Source organism: Paroedura picta, chromosome 6 (genome assembly GCF_049243985.1).
Source record: "Paroedura picta isolate Pp20150507F chromosome 6, Ppicta_v3.0, whole genome shotgun sequence".
In the NCBI taxonomy this organism is placed as follows: Eukaryota; Metazoa; Chordata; class Lepidosauria; order Squamata; family Gekkonidae; genus Paroedura; species Paroedura picta.
Genome location: NC_135374.1, coordinates 917,393 through 939,650, shown reverse-complemented (window position 1 = coordinate 939,650; position 22,258 = coordinate 917,393). Strand labels below are relative to the sequence as shown.

Sequence of the window (22,258 nt, the reverse complement as noted above, 5' to 3'; positions counted from 1 at the left end):
GCCTGCTGCCCCTCCGGCGCCCTCGGACTACAAGGCCCAGCAGCCCGTGGCTGTGGCTCGGCGGCAGGGCATGCTGGGAACTGGAGTCCTTCGGGCCCCCTGGTGGGCGAACTCCCGGCCGCTCATTCTGCCGCTCCCGCCGGCTGCCCGCCCCTCCCCCAGGCCACGCCCCCCACCCGCCCGGGGACCCGCCCAGCGCCTCCCATTGGACAAGGGGAACTTGACGGGCGGGAGGCTCAGGTCTCCCTGCCCTGGGGAGAGTCCTCCGGCCATCGAGGTGCCGGGCAAACGTCATTTCCGCTTCCGCCCTGAAAGCGAGGGAACGAGGCCGCGCCAGGAACCGGGGGGCGGGGCTACGGCGGCGCACGAGGGACAGCGTACGTTGGCGGGAGAGCGGGAAAGCGGATCCCGCGCCTGACGGAGGGAAGGAAAGAGCCGCCGCCGCCGCCGCCGAGATGCACGTCGTCAAGAGAGGTCAGCCCCGACCCCCCCTCCCCTCCTCCGCTAGGGGAGCCTCTCCGCAGCCAGTGCCCCGCGCCCTGTTCACACGTTACCCGGGACACGCGTGTCAGCCCCCGCCCACCCCCTTGCCTCGGCACCCTCCGGCGGACCCGCCCCCCTCCGGAGTACCGAGGCGATGACACGTGTACGAGTGTTCCCCCGGGATCATGGAGGGGGGGTCTCCTCTGCAGGACGGGCAGACCTAGGGGAGGCTCGAGCCGGATCCTGTCCTGTCGGGGACCCCCCCCCCTTGCTGCTGCTGCTGCTGCCTTGGTCCCCCCGGCAGGACTTTGGGGGCAGGAGCTCATTCCCCACCCCCAAGTGCTGGGGGTCTCGGTGGTGGCCGGGTCCAGGTCTCCCATTCGGGCCCCGGGGCTGGACATCTGGGTGCTGCCCCCCCTCCCCCTCCGCAATTGGAGGGGCAGGAGGACACCCCTGGAGGGGGGCAGCCTGTTGCCGGTGCCAGCCGTGGGGCATGAAGCCGCCGTGACGGGCGGAGAGGAGTCAGGATGGGGGGGGGCTCTCTATCCAGACCCTCCTCATGCCGTATAGACGGACTGGCCTCGACTGAGCTGCCCCTTCTCTCTCTGTCCTTGGCAGATGGCCGACACGAGCGGGTCATGTTCGACAAGATCACCTCCCGGATCCAGAAGCTCTGCTACGGGCTCAACGTGGACTTTGTGGACCCCGTAAGTTCATCATCGCCTCCCTGTGACGTTGACCTCCTCCCTCAGCGTGACCCGCCCAGAGGAGAGCTGTGCGGGGTTCCCAGGGCACAAGAGAAGGCGCTCTTGGCTCTCTCCCCCGGGTGTGTCGGAAAGGGACGGCCGCGGGTTTCATGCCAGGACAGCGCTGCATTTTGCCCTGAGAGCTAGCTTGGCTCTGGGGACTTCTCAGCCTGAATGAAAGCTCCGTTTGGGTAGTGGGAATACAAGAATGCTTTGCAGCTCCTCTGAAGGGAACAGAGAAGGCGCTTCATAGCGATTGTTTGTTTGAAGCACTTCTCTGTATTATCATATTCAAGAGAAACAATAAAACTGCCAATGGCAGTTAGCGGGCGAATTCCAAACCAAACAAAAAATTCTTCACTGGCTGCCTGCCTGCAGGAGAGACAGAGGGGGAGGGACAAATCTCCACGGAGTGATTCCCCGCTATGTCTGAAAACCCCTCCCTCGCACTCCTTGCATGTTTATTTATTTATTTTTATTTATTTTAGATTTAGATGTGCTAAAAATTTCTGCAGATAAGCTCCAGAGATCTTCTAGGGCAGGGATAGCCAAATGCTGGCAGGGGTTCATGGGAATTGTAGTCCATGAACATCTGGAGGGCCGCAGCTTGACGACCCCTGCTCTAGGGCTTCTGTTTGTGTCACTCGGGCACCAGTAACCCCTGCTTTGTTCTGGCCAGGCTCAGATCACCATGAAAGTGATCCAGGGTCTCTACAGCGGGGTCACCACCGTCGAGCTGGACACCCTGGCCGCAGAGACAGCGGCAACGCTGACCACCAAGTACCCGGACTATGCCATCTTGGCGGCCAGAATTGCCGTCTCCAACTTACACAAGGAAACGAAGAAAGTGTTCAGCGGTAAGTGGGAGCCCAGCCCCTCCTCTTTTAAAGAATGTACAAGCGACCATGTCTAGCTCTGGCCCCGTATAAGTGTGAAAGTGAAAGTCAGCATATGGGATGTGTCTCATAGGACTGCCACAGTCACGTGACAGTTTTGTGGAGGCTGAAGCACAGTAGTGCCTGCTGGGGTAGAACTCAAAGTGGATAAATGGTGGCAGCTGGAGGAGGAGATCATGCAGACATGCTGGATAAGTCTGCTAAGGTGTTACCTTTTGCAGCTTCAGAGTCTGTAGAACTGTGCATCGCATTTAGCAACAGCTAAAACAGGAGAGCCTCTTGTGACGCAGAGTGGTAAGGCAGCAGACATGCAGTCTGAAGCTCTGCCCATGAGGCTGGGAGTTCGATCCAAGCAGCCGGCTCAAGGTTGACTCAGCCTTCCATCCTTCCGAGGTCGGTAAAATGAGCTTGCTTTCTGGGGGGTAAACGGTCATGACTGGGGAAGGCACTGGCAAACCACCCCGTATTGAGTCTGCCAAGAAAACGCTGGAGGGCGTCACCCCAAGGGTCAGACAGGACCCGGTGCTTGCACAGGAGGTCAGAAGAGAGCTTCCCTGAGATGGTGTACGTAAGGGCCATTTCAAATAGGCGTGCCAGCAGAGGAGAGGGGTAGCCTCTCCGTTTCCGCAGACTGAAGTTTGCTCTCTCCTCCCGACTCTTAATCTGTTCTGCGTTTCCTTTCCAGATGTGATGGAAGATCTGTACAACTACGTGAACCCCTCTAATGGCAAACATTCCCCAATGATCGCCAAGGAAACGTTAGACATCGTCTTGGCCAACAAAGATGTACGTAGTGCTTTGAAGGAGGTGATGGAAGAAGGAGCTTTTGAACACACTTAGCAAAAGGGGAACCGCCTCCGAGAAGAAAAATCTGTAGAACGAGGCTAGCTCAGGCATTGGCTTCGTGCCCCGGAGGCAGGGTCAGCTGCTGTGGAACGAGATGGCAGGCCCTAAAGACAAGGAGGCTCAGCCAAATCAGAGAGAGCAGGGAAAGAGGAAGGTGCAGCATGAGATGAACCAGACCCTGTGAAGGAAGCAAGGCTGTTAATGAGAGGATGCTTGGGAGGGTACAGGGTTCACAGGGATTCCATAATTCAGAAGTGGCGTGAGGGCATTTAGCACACCCGTGCATGGGAGCACTTGTGGTAGCTTGCCTTCCTAGCTGTATTTGTACGTGCTTCATGCCCGTTTAAGGTTACTGACTGAGTGACAAGATTGTGTTGGATAGCTGGCCTCTTGAAAACATATCCTTGTCATCTTGAGGGCCAGCACGGCATAGAGGTAAAGAATGGCAGCCTCTAATCTGGAGAACTGGGTGTGATTCCCCACTCCTCTTCCACATGCAGCCAGTTGGGTGATCTTGGGCCCGTCACTGTTCTCTCTGGACTCTCTCATGAGGTGCCAGTAGTGGGGAGAGGAAGGGAAAGGTGATTGTATGCCACTTAGAGACTTCTTAAGGTAAAGAAAAGTGGGGTATAAAAAGCATCTTTTCTTCTTCTCAGTTCCATGGAATTCTGGGGTTGACCCAGAATGTGGCTGTTTCTCTTTACGCGTAGATTTGCCAAAGGACTGCATCCAGAATATTGGCCCTTGAAAGAGTCGACCTTAAGCAGATTCTGTTAATTTTGTAGGCAGTGTGGCCATCGGAAGTACTTAAATATTTGCAGAAGGAAAAATGCTTTGCCTCCTGCTTGCTATCTGGTGTCAAATTTGATTTCCCACATCCCAGAGTTAACAGGAAGAAGGTTTTTATAACCCGCTTTTCACTACCGAATAATTCCCAAAGTTGCTTCCAAACACCTTTCCCTTCCTCTCCCCCAACAGACAACCCGTGAAGCAGGTGGGACTAAGAGAGCTCTAGCAGAACTTCTCTAAGAATAGCTTTAAGAGAACTGTGACTTGCTCAAGGTCACTCAACACACTGCAAAGGGAACTTTGACTTTCAAAAGTTTTTACCCCAAAATATTGTTGTTCCCAAAGGTGTTCCTGGACATGAATCTAGTTCAGCCACAGGAGGGCTTCTGGTGTTTGGGATAGACATCACAGAGGCTGGGATAAAGCGCGCTTGGTCTCCACGGTGACTCTAACTGTCCACTCTTTCTTCCCCCAGCGGCTGAACTCCGCTATCATTTACGATCGGGATTTCTCCTACAACTACTTTGGCTTCAAGGTAAAGAGCTGACCTTTCAGAGTGACGCTTCTGCTGTTCTTTTCCCTGCAGGACTCTGGAGAGGGAACGTACAAAGAACGTGCCTGTCAGGCTGACGGCCGGCGAGTGGCTGAGGCAAAGCGGGGTCAGACATGAGAGTCCTGTCGGGGTTTTGTCTTGCTTGGTGCCTCTTGCTGCTCCTCTTTCTGACAAGCCAATCCATGAGGAAGCAACGGTTGCACTTGGGTGGGGGGGAGTGACGGACCTCTTTGGTGGTCTCCCAACGGATGACTAGCCAGAGCCAGCCCTGCTGAGCTGATGGGGTCAGGCCAGCCTGGGCCATCTGGGTCAGGGCAAAAGGCATTTTGGGGGGGGGGGGAGGGCGTCCCTTTGCCTGCCTCTGCAGAGCATCCTTGGCATTCAATTCCAGGACAGCCTTTAAGAGTGCGGGAACTGCGGGTGGGAAAAAGGGGTTTAAGCACCTTTGAACTTTCAAGGCGCAAAACCTGGAGACATCCAGGCCGATCTTTTCCTGGTATCCCGCTTGGCCCTCTTTCTGTCCCCCTGGGAACCAAGGCCGTATGCTGCTAAGGCAGAGCTCCCTGCAGTGAGGGGGAGCAGAGGTAGCTGGGGAGCCAACCGGCTGCAAGTTCCAAAGGAATGCAAAGGGTGGGGGGAGACTGAGCAGAGTGCAAATGGGCACCTGGCCCCGAAGCCTCCCGGGCCCCGAAGTCTGGCCCCGAAGTCTCCCGGGCAGCTCAGGAGACCCAGAAAGCACGTCGTATGGCAGGAATAAAGGACACAAGGCGGTACCTAGAGGTGTCTTCCAGAAGCTGTCTCTTGGGGACGTTTGCCTGTCCTCAAGGAGCCTCCCCCTCCTCGGGCTTCACTGGTGCCCAGCTTGATTCCTTGATCCGGGTGGGTCGCTGTGCTGGTTTGAAGCAGCAGAACAAATGTCAGGCCATCAAAGTTTCCTTCAAGGGATGAGCTTTCATGTGCATGCAGGCCTCAACTCATAGGATAGAATTTTTAAGGCTTGTGGGGCTTAAAGGTATCACTGGAGAAACTTTGTTTTCTGTAGTTACTATTCATTATTAATTTTCTTTATTGTTAATTGACTCCATTTATACTCCGCTTTTCTCCCTGTTGGGGCCCAGTGCAGCTTATGTCACTCTCCTCTCCTCCATTTTATCTTCACAACAACCCTGCTCGGTAGGTTAGGCTGAGAGTCTGTGTCATATCCAAGGTCACCCAGCAAATGGGGATTTGAACCTGGGCCTCTCCGATCCCCTCTGCTCACTACACCACGCTGGCTCTCCAGAGAGGTTTTGGGGTCCATTGAGGGCTTGGGGTTGGCAGGCAGATGGGCTTCTGATCATTCTCGTGTGGGCTGGCTAACCGATCGGATGTCTTTTTTCTCTCTCTTGTGGAAAGACTCTTGAGCGCTCCTATCTGCTGAAGATAAACTCCAAAGGTGAGTGTTGACTGGGGGTTTCCTAAGACCCATGCCCTGGCTTTGTGGGAGGGAAGTCAGTGGGTTGGCTTGAGAAGTTGGGGGGTGGGGGGGGGCAGGTCTAAATGTCTGGGCTTCCTACTGACGGGGGTCAGAGATCTCTGAAAACGTTTGCTGATCCGATTTTGGGAGATGGGCCCATGCCGCAGGGTAGAGCATCTGCCTTCTATGCAGAAGGTCCCTGGTCCAATCTCTGGTAGCATCTCTAGTTAAAATGGTCAGGCAGTAAGAGATGTGGACATCCTCTGCTGGAGATCTTGGAGAACTGCTGCCGGCCTGAGTAGGCAGTGGCAACCCTGAGGGGTCACTGACCTCAGCAGGAGGCAGGTTCATCTGCCTGTGGGTGAAAATCTCCTGCTTTTTTTTGGGGGGGGGAGGGGTGAGAAGCGAAAGGCTCCTCCTGGGCCCCTTGGCTGGGGAAGCAGCTGGAACTTCCTCTTGTCAGGCCCCCGTTGGATTTCTCAATTGAACACCCTTGACATCGGCAGCAGGAGCAGTTGATTGGCTGCAGAGGAGAGGACACGCAGGGATGGGCTTAAACTACAAGTACAACGATATAGGCTAGTTATCAGTAAAAAAAATGTTCACAGTCAGAGTAGTTCATCAGTGGAATAGGCTGCCTAAGGAGGTGGTGAGCTCCCCCTCACTGGCAGTCTTCAAGCAAAGGTTGGATACACACTTTTCTTGGATGCTTTAGGATGCTTAGGGCTGATCCTGCGTTGAGCAGAGGGTTGGACTAGATGCCCTGTATGGCCCCTTCCAACTCTATGGTTCTATGATTCTACAATTGTAGCAGACTGTTCTTGCTGAAAACAAGCCTGGGGTTCTTGGCCGAGCAATTAGAATCAGTAGATTATATCAGTAGATTATATTTCCCTAGTACTTCCACTGCCTAGACATTCCAATGGACCTCCAGGACACTCATCCCATCATCTGCAGTGAGTGTGACATGATTGCCTTCCTCCCAGAAGACAAGATGGATTACAGCTGCCCCAAGTGTAAGCTGGTAAGACTTTTGGAGGAAAAGATTAGGGGATTAGAAAACAGAATTATTACTCTGACCCAAAGTAAGAAAGGGGAGGAGTTCATAGTCCAGAGTTCTGCAATTTGGAATACAACCAGTCCTGAAGAGGATAAAGAGATTGACCACGATAGGGAGCCTCTGCAGGCAGTTCGGAAAAAGACTGAACGGCGAAGGGCGAGACAGTTCTCGGGGCCTTTGGAGCTCCAGAATAGATTTCAGGCCCTTGCAGAGGAGGTGCAAGGGTCAACAAGGGAAGAGGTCCCAAAACAAAGTCCAAGACAAAGGGAAGAGGCCACGGGGACAGAAGGAAATGGAGTTGAGAAGAAAAAAAAAAGGAGAGTACTGGTAATTGGAGACTCCCTGCTAAGAGGAATGGATTGCCATGTGGCTGGACCCGACCCCCTAACCCGAGAGGTGTGTTGCTTGCCAGGGGCGAAAATTAAAGATGTTTCAGAACGGCTGCCCAAACTCCTCAAATCTACGGATCGCTACCCATTTGTGATGGTCCATGTGGGAACGAATGACATGTCCCTGAATACCATCGCTCCTATTAAAAAAGACTATCAAGATCTGGGGAGGAAGCTCAAGCAAATGGGGGCACAAGTGGTATTCTCTTCAATCCTGACTGTCAAGGGAAAAGGAATGCGTCGGGAGAGGAAGATAATGGAGGTGAATCACTGGCTGCGTAGTTGGTGCCGGCAGGAGAGATTTGGTTTCTGGGACCATGGGATAGGCTTTCTTGAGGAAGGCCTACTAGCACCTGATGGACTGCACTTATCGAAACTGGGGAAGAATGTGTTTGGCAGGAACCTGGGGAGATTCATCAGGAGAGCTTTAAACTAAAGCCACTAGGGGAAGGAGACGATCAACATAGGGAGTGTATGGAAGGAAAACGATCGGAGGCAGCCCAACCGGCAAGGCCAGCTCATAGGGAACCAAAAGTAAAAGGATTCAGATGTCTTTATACTAACGCCCGAAGCATGGGCAATAAAAAGGAAGAGCTGGAACTTCTCATGCTGATGGAAAGGTATGATCTAGTAGGCATCACAGAAACTTGGTGGAATGATTCTCATGACTGGAATGTAATGGTGGATGGATATGAACTGTTCAGAAAAAACAGAATAGATCGAAGAGGTGGAGGAGTGGCACTGTATGTGAGGAAAGGGCTTACCTGTCAGGAAATTCTAGTGGAGGAGAGCATATCTACAGTGGAAAGCATCTGGGTGAAAATAAGCGAGGAGAAAACAAACAGTGTGGTGGTTGGTGTCTGCTACCGACCGCCTGACCAACGAGAGGATGTGGATGCTGCACTTTGTGAGCAGCTTGAGAAAATATCCAAGCGGCAGGACCTTGTCATCATAGGTGAATTCAATTTCCCAGATGTGTGCTGGGAAACAAACTCTGCGAAGCGTCCTCAGTCATGCAAGTTTCTGACCTGCCTGGCTGACAATTTCATTTATCAAATGGTAGATGAACCCACAAGAGGTTCAGCCATACTGGACTTAATACTGACCAACAGGCAAGAGTTGGTGGATGAGGTGAAGGAGGTGGGGACCCTAGGGGGAAGTGACCATGTCCTTATAGAATTCCTTTTGAGATGGGGAGCCAAGGAAGCTTGTAGTCAGACGCGGATGTTGGATTTTCGTAGGGCAAACTTTAATAAACTCAGAGACATGATGAGTGTCATACCATGGACGAGAATGCTGGAAGGGAAGGGAGCATGTGAAGGGTGGGCGCTACTCAAACAGGAGCTGTTGCATGCTCAATCAATGACTATCCCAGAAAGACGAAAACACTGCAGGAGCTCTAAGAAGCCTATTTGGATGAACAGAGAACTTCAAGAGGAACTAAGAAAGAAAAGGGAAATGTTCAGGAAATGGAGGGAAGGACAGAGCTCTAAAGAAGAGTACCTAGAGGTTACTAGGCACTGTAGATCAATCATCAGAAAGGCCAAAGCTGAGAGTGAGCTAAGATTGGCCAGGGAAGCCCATTGTAACAAGAAAAGATTTTTCAGTTGTGAGGAGCAAACGTAAAGTAAAGGAGGCAATAGGCCCACTGTTGGGTGCGGATGGACAAACTCTAACGGAAGATGCAGAGAAAGCAGAAAGGCTTAGTGCCTATTTTACATCTGTTTTTTCCCACAGGTCAAAGTGTTTAGGCACATCTAGAGATGGCCATAGCCAAAGGACAGTGTCTGGGTGGCAGGTTAACATGGATAGAGAGGTTGTCGAGAGGCATTTAGCTGCACTGGATGAGTTCAAATCCCCTGGTCTGGATGAAATGCATCCGAGAGTACTCAAAGAACTTTCCAGGGAACTTGCACAGCCCTTGTCCATCATCTTCGGAACCTCTTTAAGGACTGGAGATGTCCCGGAGGACTGGAAGAGAGCAAGTGTTATTCCGATCTTCAAAAAAGGGAGGAAGGATGACCCGGGAAACTACAGACCAGTGAGTCTGACCTCTGTTGTGGGGAAGATAATGGAGCAGATATTAAAGGGAGCGATCTGCAAACATCTGGAGGACAATTTGGTGATCCAAGGAAGTCAGCATGGATTTGTCTCCAACAGGTCCTGCCAGACCAACCCGGTTTCCTTTTTTGACCAAGTAACAGGTTTGCTGGATCGGGGAAATTCAGTTGATGTCATTTACTTGGATTTTAGTAAAGCTTTTGACAAGGTTCCCCATGATGTTCTGATGGATAAATTGAAGGACTGCAATCTGGATTTTCAGATAGTCAGGTGGATAGGGAATTGGTTAGAGAACCGCACTCAAAGAGTTGTTGTCAATGGTGTTTCATCAGACCGGAGAGAAGTGAGTAGCGGGGTACCTCAGGGCTCGGTGCTCGGCCCGGTACTTTTTAACATATTTATTAATGATCTAGATGAAGGGGTGGAGGGACTACTCATCAAGTTTGCAGATGACACCAAATTGGGAGGACTGGCAAATACTCCGGAAGATAGAGACAGAGTTCAACGAGATCTGAACACAATGGAAAAATGGGCAAATGAGAACAAGATGCAATTTAATAAAGATAAGTGTAAAGTTCTGCATCTGGGTCAGAAAAATGAAAAGCATGCCTACTGGATGGGGGATACGCTTCTAGGTAGCACTGTGTGTGAACGAGACCTTGGGGTACTTGTGGATTGTAAACTAAACATGAGCAGGCGGTGTGATGCAGCGGTAAAAAAGGCAAATGCCATTTTGGGCTGTATCAACAGAGGCATCACATCAAAATCACAAGATGTCATAGTCCCATTGTATACGGCACTGGTCAGACCACACTTGGAGTACTGTGTGCAGTTCTGGAGGCCTCACTTCAAGAAGGACGTAGATAAAATTGAAAGGGTACAGAGGAGAGCGACGAGGATGATCTGGGGCCAAGGGACCAAGCCCTATGAAGATAGGTTGAGGGACTTGGGAATGTTCAGCCTGGAGAAAAGGAGGTTGAGAGGGGACATGATAGCCCTCTTTAAGTATTTGAAAGGTTGTCACTTGGAGGAGGGCAGGATGCTGTTTCTGTTGGCTGCAGAGGAGAGGACACGCAGTAATGGGTTTAAACTTCAAGTACAACGATATAGGCTAGATATCAGGAAAAAGTTTTTCACAGTCAGAGTAGTTCAGCAGTGGAATAGGCTGCCTAAGGAGGTGGTGAGCTCCCCCTCACTGGCAGTCTTCAAGCAAAGGCTGGATACACACTTTTCTTGGATGCTTTAGGATGCTTTGGGCTAATCCTGCGTTGAGCAGGGGGTTGGACTAGATGGCCTGTACGGCCCCTTCCAACTCTATGATTCTATGATTCTATGATAGGCCACAAAATTGATCAGTATCATCCCAAAAGCCCCCCCCCCCCAACATACACGAAAACACCCTAATTGGGAAAAATAGGCTTCCCTTGTTCCCAGGCCAAAGCCTGCATACTAGCCCTGCCCTCAGGGGCCAGGGATGCATGGATGGATTGAGATTCTGTACCCCCCCCCATGGCTCATGGTGCTGAACGTCATATATGTGATACAAAAATATAAACTATACAAAATTATTCTCATTAACATAGCCACAACATTATGCCAAGCATTAAAAGATTTAAACCAGGATACCCAGTTGTCCAGTTCTTAACCCTGTTCCCCTCGGGCGTTTCTGGGGGAGGTTTTGGGTGGTCTGGAGGGCCCCCGGAGAGGTGATATCATTCTTGCAAGACTGCCCCAAGGCCAGCCTTGCTCCCTCCCCCTCAGTTCCACCCAATGTCTGTAACGTTGGCAGTCGGGCTGCACAAAAGGCCGAAGGCTATTCAGCAGATGCAGAGCACCGGAGACAGTTGCAGTCTTTCCCAGGGTCCCCCCCCCCCTTTACAGACGACAGCGGGTGGCTATTGAAGAACCCTGGCAGGAAGCTGGCAAACAGGCCAGGCCCCGGCACCTTCAAGTGATCCCACCACTGGTTCTCCTGGGGTCTGGCAGGAGGGGCATGTTGAGGGGTCCCTCTGAGCATCTGGGGACAGAGCGGGGCAAGCAGGGCCGATGCCTCTTGGTCTCTGGACCCGACAAAACAGACCAATCTGAGTTGCCACAAGGGCAGAGCCTGTTCTCAGGACAGCTGTGATACGCTGCTGCTTCCCCCCTCCCAAACCCCCCCCCCCTTCTGGCCTCCAGTGGCCGAGCGGCCCCAGCACATGCTGATGCGGGTGTCGGTGGGGATCCACAAGCAAGACATCGATGCCGCCATAGAGACCTACAACCTGCTGTCTGAGAAGTGGTTCACCCACGCCTCGCCCACGCTCTTCAACGCCGGCACCAACCGCCCACAGCTGTCCAGGTAGGGTGAGCCGGCCCCTTCAGGCACGGGGAGAAGGGCCAGCTGCCCCCGGCTTGGTGGCTTCCGGAAAGGGCTTTTGGGGAGGGGGCCAAAGGCTAGCCTGGCTGACCGGCTCTGGGGCAGTTCCCCTGCGGCTTGTAGTGGACAAAGCCAGACTGGGGTTGCGGTTCAGAGTGGCAGCTTCTAATCTGGCGAGCTGGTTTTGATTCCCCACGTCTCCTCCTCCACGTGGAGCCAGATGGGTGACCTTGGGCCAGTCCTGTTAGATCTACTCAGCTCCACCTCCCTCAGGGTGTCTTTTGTGGGAAGGAGAAGGGAAGGCGATTGGAAGCCGTTTGGAGACACCTTGAAATGGTGCAAAACGGGACATAAAGCCAACTCTACTCTTTTCTTGAACAATTGTCTCCATTTGGAGGTGGGTGTCAGGGTAGGTTTAAGTCAGAAGGGATTGGTTGAGCCACTCACAGGAAATCAAAAGCCTGCTGATGACGTGGGAGGGTGGCTTTTATTTCCTGTGAATGTGCCTTATTTGCACCGTCTCAATTTCCCCGGCATGGCCCTGCCCTTGTGCTGCTCCTGTCCCTCTGCGGCTGCAGCCTGCCTTCCGCTTCGGGTGTTGCGCTCCCCCTTGGGTGCAGCCTCCCTGGTTGGCCCCGCAAACCTCCCGCTCTTTTCTGCCCAGCTGTTTTCTCCTGTGCATGAAGGACGACAGCATCGAGGGCATCTACGACACGCTGAAGCACTGTGCGCTCATCTCCAAGTCTGCGGGCGGCATCGGGGTCGCCGTGAGCTGCATCCGAGCCACCGGCAGCTACATCGCCGGGGTGAGTTCCTGGCTGGGCAGGCAGCCCCGAAGCCTCTTGTGCTTCTCCAAAGATCGAGGCTGCTGCTTCTGCCAACCGAGGCAGGAAAGAGGCTCCTCTGGATGGGGTTTTGGGGCCCTGCCTCGGTGGGCCAGTGATAAACATTCTGTGCCTCGGCGGCCTTTCTCCCTTTTTCTTCCAGACCAACGGGAACTCGAACGGGCTGGTGCCGATGCTGCGGGTGTACAACAACACGGCGCGCTACGTGGACCAGGGGGGCAACAAGGTATGCCGGCTGCTTTCCGGGTAGTCGGGGAAGGCCATCCGCTGCCCATTAGGGCAAGAGCCCTTAGCCACTATGAACTCCTTCTGACCCCGCCTCCCTTTGCGCTGCCAGAGGCCGGGGGCCTTTGCCATCTACCTGGAGCCGTGGCATCTGGACATCTTTGAGTTCCTGGACCTGAAGAAGAACACCGGGAAGGAGGAGCAGCGGGCCCGAGACCTCTTCTACGCCCTCTGGATCCCGGACCTGTTCATGAAACGCGTGGAGACCAACCAGGTGGGGAGCGGAGCCTGCAGGGCGGGAGGATGCAAAGAGGGGGGGGGGGTTCTCTGGTGGGCAGTTTCTGGCAGGCCCATCTTCAGAACGGGGGAGCTGCAGTCTTGTGCCCCTTGCAGTTTTTCGGCCGAGCCGAATCCCCAACCCAGGTGCCCCAGGCCATGAGTCGGAATAAAACTGTTTTCCACTGTTTCTTACTAAAAAATTTTTCTAGTGGAATTATGGCTCTACGGTTATATAATTCTTAGTGCAAAACGGATTTGGATGCATTTTTCAATCACTCCCGGGTCAGTTTGTTGCCAGTTTAGTACAAGAAGAAGAGGTGGTTTCTATACCCTGGTCTTCACTGCCCAAAGGAGTCTCAAAGCAGCTTACAATGGCCTTCCCTTCCTCTCCTCACAGCAGGCAACCTGTGAGGGAGGTGGGGCTGAGGGAGCTCTGAGAGAAACTGCTCTGTGAGAACAGAACTATGAGGACTGTGACTAGCACTGTGAGGACTGTGACTAGCCCAAGGCCACCCAGCTGGCTCGCCAGATTAGAGGCTGCCACTCCCTGTGTTGAAAGGCTTGGTGCTTCATGATCTTGAAAATAGCAATGAGAACAAAGAAAGCCTGCAGGGGGGTTCCAGCCTCCCCCTGTTTTGCTCCCTGATGTAAGCAGGAGAGCCAGTCGGTGCTCCTTGTTGCAGGCAGGAAGTCCTGGGGAGGCTGCCTCCTGCGGGTGTGACCCGGGCTCTGTGACACGGACGGGCAGAGGGCGTCCCGGAGGCTGTGCCCTTCCTTACCGCCCATCCTTCTCTTCCAGGACTGGTCTCTGATGTGTCCCAATGAGTGCGGGGGCCTCGATGAAGTGTGGGGAGAGGAGTTTGAGAAACTCTACGAGAGGTATGAGGAATGGGCTGGGAGCGGCGTTTGGGAGGTGGGTTCTCTGCTGCTCTCAACGGCCCTTCACAGACGTCCCCCAAGCTCACTGTCACAAAGGCCCTCCTGTTTGCTCCCTGCATCCTGAGGGGCCAAGTGCTGAGCGGGAGGGCGGATGCTCACGGCATTTGCTGATGGGGCAGGCAGGGGGGACGGGAAGTGATTGACCGACTGGACGTGGCTCCGCATCCTGGCTGCACTGCAGACAAACTGATTCGGCCTGTCGCTCTTCCCTCCTGTGAGCCACGAGGGACCTGTGACAGGACCCTCCGCTCCTGCACGACTCAGAGGAGCCCCGGAAGATACATCCGCGTTGTTAGTGTGGGTGAGCGTGGCCCCTGTGGCCGTGGACCAGCCCACTCAAGATGCAGTGCTTCTGTCTGTCCTTCCTCGGGGAAGAGGGCTCTGGGCGCCGTGTCTCAGGCCCCGCTCTCCTGTGTGTGGCAGCTACGAGAAGCAGGGCCGCGTGCGCAGGGTGGTGAAGGCGCAGCAGCTGTGGTACGCCATCATCGAGTCCCAGACGGAGACGGGCACTCCGTACATGCTCTACAAGGACTCCTGCAACAGGAAGAGCAACCAGCAGAACCTGGGGACCATCAAGTGCAGCAACCTGTGCACCGAGATCGTGGAGTACACCAGCAGCGATGAGGTGGGCAGGGGCACGGGCGCGCAGGCGACCCTCAGCTGGGGTGAGGTGCCGGGCTGCGGGAGAGGGGCTCGGATCAAGCCCAGAAGCCCCTTGGAGGCCAGCAGGACTTTCAGGGAGGGAACTTTGGAGAGGCAGAGCCCCCTTTAACCTCCACAAGCGAGTCACTGGCGATCGCCTTGCCTGCTGTGAATCAGTTTGACCGTTTTGAAAGCCAGTTCCCCTGCTTCCTGCAGCCCTCGTCTCCTGAAGGCCGTAGTCATGATCCCCTGCGTAGCCTTTGGGACCCTCTGTCAATGGGAAATGTGATTGTATCCCCCCCCCCCCCGGCCGCTCTCTGCCCACCTCCTGGCTTTTGCCATTGAGTCTTGCTTTCCCCCCTCTGCGCCTCGCAGGTGGCCGTTTGCAACTTGGCTTCCATAGCCCTGAACATGTACGTCACCCCTGAGCACACGTACGACTTCCGGAAGCTGGCCGAGGTCACCGGGGTCATCGTCCGAAACCTGAATAAGATCATTGACATCAACTTCTACCCTGTGCCGGAGGTCAGGAGCCGGAGCCCCGGGGTGGGTTGGGGTTGGGGGAGGGGGCATCCGTGAGGGCCGGAGGACCCCGGATCTGTCTACAAGGACCAGGCCGGGGCTGCTGTGAAGGGCTCCGCCTGACACCCCAGAGAGACGAGGCAGCCCACCCATGCCTGTCTGAGTAGACCATGCTGGCCTTGGGGGCCTGGTCCAGTGAAAGGTCACTTAATGTGACAAGTAGGGAGTGCTGCGTGAAAGATGCAGGATTACTTCGTCCTTAGCGGAGGCCCAACTCCTGGGCCAGCAAAGCAAGAAGGTGGGCCCGGACGAAAGGGAATGAAAATGCAGGGCTGGAGACGAGGGGGTAAACGTCTTTGGGGTGCGCGCCAGTGGCCAGAAGGGCGTGTCTTCGGGTGCTTCAGCTGGCGCTCCCCTCGCCCTTCCAGGCGGAGCTCTCCAACAGGCGCCACCGGCCCATTGGCATCGGGGTGCAGGGCCTGGCAGACGCCTTCATCCTCATGCGGTTCCCTTTCGAGAGCCCGGAGGCCCAGCTGCTCAACCGGCAGATCTTCGAGACCATCTACTACGGGGCCCTGGAAGCCAGCTGTGAGTTGGCCAAGGAGCACGGGCCGTACGAGACCTACGAGGGCTCCCCCGTCAGCAAAGGCGTAAGTGGGGCACCTCGGGAAGGCCTGCGAGCCGGAGGCCAACTGGGTGGGTGGGGAAGAAGCCCCTGTTAGTTCCTGCTGCTGATCTCTGTTGGGGTCCCCACAGCGGCCTCAGCTTGACTTCTGTGAGAGGGGAATCTGCTAGAATTTCATCCACGTCTCTCGCCCCAGGCTTGATGTAGAAGATGTGGATCTTTGCTGCAGGCTCCAGATTTTTCAGGAAATTTCCCTCCATTAACTCCCACCCATTTGGGAAACCCTTCCAGGGTGATCAAGGAAGCCTCTTGGAGAAAGGGTGCTGTAGAAGGAAGGAGCCAGGGTGCTGTCCTGGTCAGAGTGTTACTGGTCTCTGCTCTGACGTGGATCTTGGCCGAGGGACCTTGTTCCAGTCATAGTCTTGGCCTCTCCTACCTTCTAGGGTTGCTGTGGATAAAAATGGACGACAGGGGGTGGGAGGTGACAGTGGATGAGCGAGAGGGATGTGAGTGTCCTGCATAATTGGGGGGGGGGTTGGACTAGATGACCCAGGGGGTCCCTTCCAACTCTCTGATTCTGTGATTCAGTTCTAGGTGGTTTGGGGTAGGCCCCGTCATGCTCCGCTCTGTGGCGCTGGGGCCTGATGTGCTTGGCCTGCTGTGTTTCTAGATCCTTCAGTACGACATGTGGAACGTCACCCCGACCGACCTCTGGGACTGGAAAGCCCTCAAGGAGAAGATTGGCAAGTGAGTCCGTCCGCCTGGTCTGGAGTCTGCGGCCAGCAGCGGTGGGGCCAGAGCCAGGAGGGGAGGGAGGGAGGGAGCTGCTCGCAGGCCGGTGAGAGCCGAGGGTGCTCAGAGGGCAGGGCCTCTTTCGTGCCTTGGGGTGGATCCCTGGCCCGGCAGGAGCCCAGGCAATTCCCAGCTGCTCAGAACTGCACTTTGGGGACAGAGGGTGACCCAGAAGAGGCCCAGGATGGAGAAAGAAGGGGACGGGGAACATAAACTGTGCCCCTGCCAGGGTTTCCTTTTCAGTGCATTTGCCTCTTGGAGCGCCTGCCTGCCCCTGCTTTTTATGTCTTGCTAATGTGCAGTTATGTGTTCTAGAAAGACCACAGTTGCCTAAAGACAGTTTTGTGCAAGACGCGGTAACTCTCTCGGCCTGCCTGACATTAGTTAAGTTGGCAGTGAATGGCCCTCACCTGAGCCGACGCCAGAGGTGAGGCCGGAGTGTTCTGAGCCCCCTCTGTGCCCCCCCTCCCCCTCCCTTTCTGCCGGAGCCAGGCATGGCGTTCGGAACAGCCTCCTCCTCGCCCCGATGCCCACCGCCTCCACGGCCCAGATCTTGGGCAACAACGAGTCGATCGAGCCCTACACCAGCAACATCTACACCCGCCGAGTCCTCTCCGGGGAGTTCCAGGTGAGCGAAGAAGGAGACTTGGAAACGCCTCCTGGTTGGGGGGGGGTGGTGCTGGGAAGCCCCTCCTGGCGCCAGGGCTGCTGTGGGAGGATCCCTTCTGGAGGGTGCTCAGGAAGGGCCTTCTCCGTGGCAGCCCCACAGTCATGGAGCAGCTTCCCAGGGGAGGGGAGGGGAGGGGAGGGGAGGGGAGGGGAGGGGAGGGGAGGGGAGGGGAGGGGCGGCCCGCCCCTTTCACATTAGATCTTCAGGGAGGCAAGATGGTTTTATTTAGGACTCGGCTTGACTGATTCTGTTTTTATTGGTCAGCAGTCCTGAGCTGGGATTTCAGGTGGTGCTCCTTTATGTGGTTTTACTTGTGTTTATATGGTATTTTTTGTTGATCGCTTGACTTATATGGTAAGCGGCCTTGATTTTTGCCCAGGAGAAAGGGAGCTGACAAATGCTTTAAGGACATGAGCGAATTGCAGGGAGGGTTTCCGGGGGGGGGGGGGGTGGGCGAGGGACAGAACTCCGGGTGCTCACCCCAATGGCGAAGGGCGTCGTGAGGGTGTCGAGCAGCTCGGGGGTTCCCGGCAGGCCCTGGGGGAGGTCATAATCCAGAGGCTTTTGGTGCAGAGACAGGAAAGGACTCGGAGGAGTGTTCCTTCAGGGTGGTCCGTGACTGTGGATGTTTTGGCCTTCCAGATAGTGAATCCCCACTTGCTGAAAGACCTGACGGAGCGGGGCCTGTGGAGCGAGGAGATGAAGAACCAGATCATTGCCTACAATGGCTCCATCCAGGTACCCCCCAAGGCTTGATCGGGGCTGAGGGAGGGGGGGAGGGAGTGCTGTCCCGGAAGAGCAGTGCCTCTTCCCCCCCTGGGCTTGGGGTGCCGGGAAAGGCCTTTCAGACGGCCTGGTCTGGTCTTGGCCGGAGGGGTGGAGGCTCGCTGGGGCAGGTCGTGCCCTTCTTCAGAAGGCCTCCTGGTCAAGTGTGTTGTTCCCTTGAGGCTTGAAGTTCTGCTCAGGAAGAGTCTTTGTGGGGTTTGCGAGTGTCACCCCTTGAGTCGTGAAAGGGTGAAGCGGGCGTCTCGGGAATCGCACAGTAGCTAGTTGGGCAGAGGGCCAGTCAGGTGTCCAGTTGATTCTTCCCATCGGAAAGGGGGAGGTTTTGTCACTCTTAAGGGGGTGGTCTTGAGACTGTTGGCTCTTGGCTCTTCAGTGTATCAGAGACTCTTCTGCAGGGACACCAGGGAGGGGGCTTCGGGGGGATCGAGCCCTTTCCTTACATGGCTTGAGAATTGCAGCTCAGGTGTGAGTGTGGCCAGCAGGGTTCCTCTGCCTCTTGCCAGGGGCACTGAAAGAGGCTCAGGTCTCTGCCCCTGAAGGCAGCTCTCAGCCAGCCCCCCAGTGACTTCTCTCGTGCCCTCCTGACTCTCTTCCCGGCATGAGGCACAGGAGCTCAGCAGGAGGGGAGGAAAACCACCTTGCTCCTTCCTGGCAGCTCTTCGGGCCCAGAGAGGCAGCGGGGAAGGTGGGCGGGTGTTGGAGAGCCCTGAGGGAGGCCCTCCTGGGCCATGGGCCTCGAGGTGGGAGATGCCCGCCAGCAGTGGCCTGGCTTCCTGTGGGGTGGCACAGGGCGGGGGCCGAGTGGGCCAGACGCAGCCCAGAGAGGCCCCAGATGGCCTGGGAGAGAACTGCAGGCGGCTCCTGAGCCACGGAGCGGCATCCCTGCCCGGAACGCCTCCCCTGACAGTCTCCATCGTTGGGCCTCTTCTGCCTCCCAGAACATCCCTGAGATTCCAGAGGACTTGAAGCAGCTCTACAAGACCGTCTGGGAGATCTCCCAGAAGACCGTGCTCAAGATGGCGGCCGACCGAGGGGCTTTCATCGACCAGAGCCAGTCCCTGAACATCCACATCGCAGAGCCCAACTACGGCAAGCTGACCAGCATGCACTTCTACGGGTGGAAGCAGGTAGGCGGCAGGGGGGGGGGGGGGCTTTTGCTCTTTCTCCCAGGGCCGTGTGCTGAGCCTTCCCCCTGGCCCCTGGCTGGGCAGAGCCCCCCACCCCCCACCCCGAGAACCCTCCTTTGCACCAGGCACAAGAAGGGCCCCTCAGGAAGAATCCCGCCTCTTGTGCCCCACCCGAGAGAGTAATTATTAGGATGAAGGAGAGGAAAATGGAATTGGCCCATGGGGGAGGGGGGGGGACACGTGTTCCCAAAACCTGGTCTGCTGAGATAGCAGAAGAACGGGGAGGGTAGAGCTTGAACCCCGGCCGCCTTCACGAGAGAAGCTCTTCCTGATCCGCAGCAGCAGCCACTCTTACTGGCCTTTTGCAGCTAGACTTACAGAATTGTGGAATCCTAGAGTTGGAAGGGACCTCCAGGATCATCTAGTCCACCCCCCCTGCACAATGCAGGCGTTTACACCTCCTTGCCCATCCACGGTGACCCCAATTTCATGCCCAACGTTTCCCTCCTTGTGGCACGTCCTTCGGGTTCCGTAAATGGATCCAGGCCACTAAACTCGCTCGGCTCCCTGTGTGTGGGTTGGACCTGTGCTTGCCGGCTCCCCTTCCTCGCCTGGGTCAAAGTCTCCCTCCTCAGCAGGTCACCTCTGCCTGGCCTGGCCTGTAATGCCTTGCTTTGTGCAGCTGCGGGGGGGGGGAGAGCGGTCTCCTTGGCCCCTTCCCCAGAGGGTGCCTCCAGCTGGAGTGCAAGGCTGAGGTTTTCAGGGTGGTGGGAGGCTTGCAGAGCGACATCTCCCATCGGAAGGCTGAACTCTCAGGAGTTCTCGCTGGCCTCTGCGGTGGGCCTGCCGTCGGCTCTGGCTGTCCCCTGTGACCGGGAGCTCTTCTCTGGGCATCGCAGCCCCCTCTGTGTCTTGCGTGAGACAAGTTCTCTTGCGGCCCGCAGGGTCTGAAGACCGGCATGTATTACCTGCGGACGAAGCCGGCTGCGAATCCCATCCAGTTCACCCTCAACAAGGAGAAGCTGAAGGAGAAGAGCTCCAAGGAGGAGGAGGAGAAGGAGAGGAACAAGGCGGCCATGGTGTGCTCCCTGGAGAACAGAGACGAATGCCTCATGTGCGGCTCCTGAGGGCCTGCGGGGGCTCCCACAACAGCTCCCCCTCCCTCCCCTCTCCCCCCCCCCCGGTTAGTTAGTCCTAGTGTGCCTTGGGGTGTGGGGGAACTGGAGCCCTCTGCCTTGGCGGAGGGCAAGAGGTGGCCTAGAAGGGAGGGGCTTGTGGTCCCCTGAACTGGCCAGGCTGCCTGGTTGGGGGAAATCTGAGTAGGCACAGCGAGCGGCCGTAGCCAATCTTTCGGGAACCTTTAAGGGCCCTTTGGCAGCCTTGCATTATGCATCGGAGGAAAGATGACTTCTGTCCGTATTCCCATGGAGAGAAGCTCATGCATGTCACACTGCAGAGATTAGGCTCCCCTGACGTTGGTGCGCCCACCGCTTAGCCCCTGTCCCGTCCCCAGAGAGGGGCATCCTGGGATTGCGTTTGGGTGCCTGGCACCTCCGGGGGCAGGGTGGGGGGAGGTGGGCTGTGAGGCCTCCGGGGCCTGGGCAGGACCTCTGCTCTCCCTGCCCTCCCGCGTGCAGGCCTTGGGGGCAAACGGTCTTCGCTGGGGAGAGCACAGAGGTGTGGCTTCTCTCTCCCCTTCCGTTGTTGGAAAATCTGGAAGAACCGCAGACGATTCAGAGTTTCACCATCCAAACGATGTTTGGTTTAGCAGTATTATTCCTTGCAACGAGGCTGCCGTTGAACCGTCCCTGCCCGTTTTGTAAAAGCCACAATCTTTAGGCGAGGAAGTTCTTGCCAGCCGAGGATCTTTCAGGCTTTCTGTCTCGCGCCCGGCCCGGCTGGCGGAAATGAAACGCCGCAGCCTGAACTGTTCAGGGAGGCCCAGGCCTGGAGTCCTCTCAAGAGTTGCAGACACGTCAATAAAGTTTGGGGAGCCGAGTGGGCGTTGCCTTCTTCCCGGAGGGAGCAGGGCCTGGCAATTTGCACCCCCGGGAGGGGCTTGTGGGGCCAGGCTCGGCTGTTGGGGGTGGGTGGGTGGGTGGGGGTGGCGGAACATGTCTCTTGCAAAGTCGCCCTGGACATAATGTCTACCCCAGGGGGTCTCCAACAGGGGGGTGCCTATGGGCACCAGGGGCATCTTTGCTGGAGCCTGCCAGGTGTTCCAAATAAGTAGGCGGGGCCATGTGGGGTTTGGGCCCTGCAAGGGTTCTGAGTAGCCTTTGGAGACTTGGTTGGCGGGGCAGCTTTTTAAAACATTGCTTTCAAATTAGGGAGCTGCTAGTGGGATGGCTCTGCCACCTGCAACGGCTGTCTTCTAGCTGCTCCCACCAAGCTGTGTCAGAATCCCAGTGGTACCAGCAGGCCCCAGAAGGGCCAAAGGAGCAGGGGGGTGGGTGGGCGGGCATGGGGTCTGGGCCAAGCCAGAGGTGGAGGGGGGGGCACTGTCTGGCTTGGATAAAAGGACCGAGGTTTGGCTCTGGGCAGGGGCCCTGGAGCAACACCCAAATACTGTGAGTGAGAATTTGTTCTGGGGGTGGGGCTGCTTAGCACCTCTTGTTAGTCTGTTCCCATTCAGAGCCCTGCCTGGACCTGCCCTTCCTCACAGGGGCCAGCTCTTCTCCGCCCCCGACTCCTGCCCCTTCAGCCTTTAGAAGCAGAAACATATACCTGGAGGGAGCCTCAAGGATCCTCTAGCCCCACCTGCTGGGTTGCGCAGGGAACTCCCAGTGACTTTCCCCCTGTGACCCATCCTTTAAGGGGGCTGACAAAATGCTTTCATGGCCTCGATGATGAAGAGCTGGTTCTTAGATGCCTCTTTCTCTGCCCGAGGGAGTCTCAGAGTGGCTTCTGATCGCCTTCCCTTCCTCACCCCACAACAGACACCCTGTGAGGGAGGTGGGGCTGAGAGAGCTCTGAAAGAAACTGCCCTGAGAACAGATCTATCTGTGCTGTGGCAAGCCCAAGGTCACTCAGCTGTCTGCTTGTGAAGGAAGAGTGGGGAATGCATGCCAGCTCGCCAGATTGGATGCTGCTCCCTTAGCCATTGTGCCATGCTGGCTTGCGTGTGTTCCCCAGGGTGTTGCCAAGCAGTGTTTGGGAGCTGCCCCA

At 56.0% G+C, this 22,258-nt stretch overlaps 1 protein-coding gene across 1 annotated transcript; it reads left to right on the top strand.

Moving 5' to 3' along the window:
• The first annotated feature begins 305 nt into the window (after positions 1 to 305).
• Positions 306 to 21,088, top strand: RRM1 (ribonucleotide reductase catalytic subunit M1). Its single transcript, XM_077341073.1, has 19 exons — positions 306 to 474; positions 1,102 to 1,190; positions 1,909 to 2,086; positions 2,811 to 2,911; positions 4,236 to 4,295; positions 5,709 to 5,748; positions 11,458 to 11,620; positions 12,303 to 12,444; positions 12,626 to 12,709; positions 12,821 to 12,982; positions 13,787 to 13,866; positions 14,350 to 14,551; positions 14,944 to 15,093; positions 15,519 to 15,740; positions 16,386 to 16,462; positions 17,000 to 17,135; positions 17,820 to 17,915; positions 18,902 to 19,090; positions 20,035 to 21,088. Exons 1-19 carry the CDS (start codon positions 456 to 458, stop codon positions 20,215 to 20,217), a joined length of 2,373 nt encoding a protein of 790 aa, XP_077197188.1. The 5' UTR covers positions 306 to 455; the 3' UTR covers positions 20,218 to 21,088.
• The last annotated feature ends 1,170 nt before the right edge of the window (positions 21,089 to 22,258 follow it).

Excerpts from the sequence above, each read along its gene's own strand:
- RRM1 (XM_077341073.1), top strand. Across the intron at positions 4,296-5,708 it reads ACAACTACTTTGGCTTCAAG|ACTCTTGAGCGCTCCTATCT; the intron begins GTAAAGAGCTGA and ends TCTTGTGGAAAG. Across the intron at positions 12,710-12,820 it reads TGGACCAGGGGGGCAACAAG|AGGCCGGGGGCCTTTGCCAT; the intron begins GTATGCCGGCTG and ends TTGCGCTGCCAG.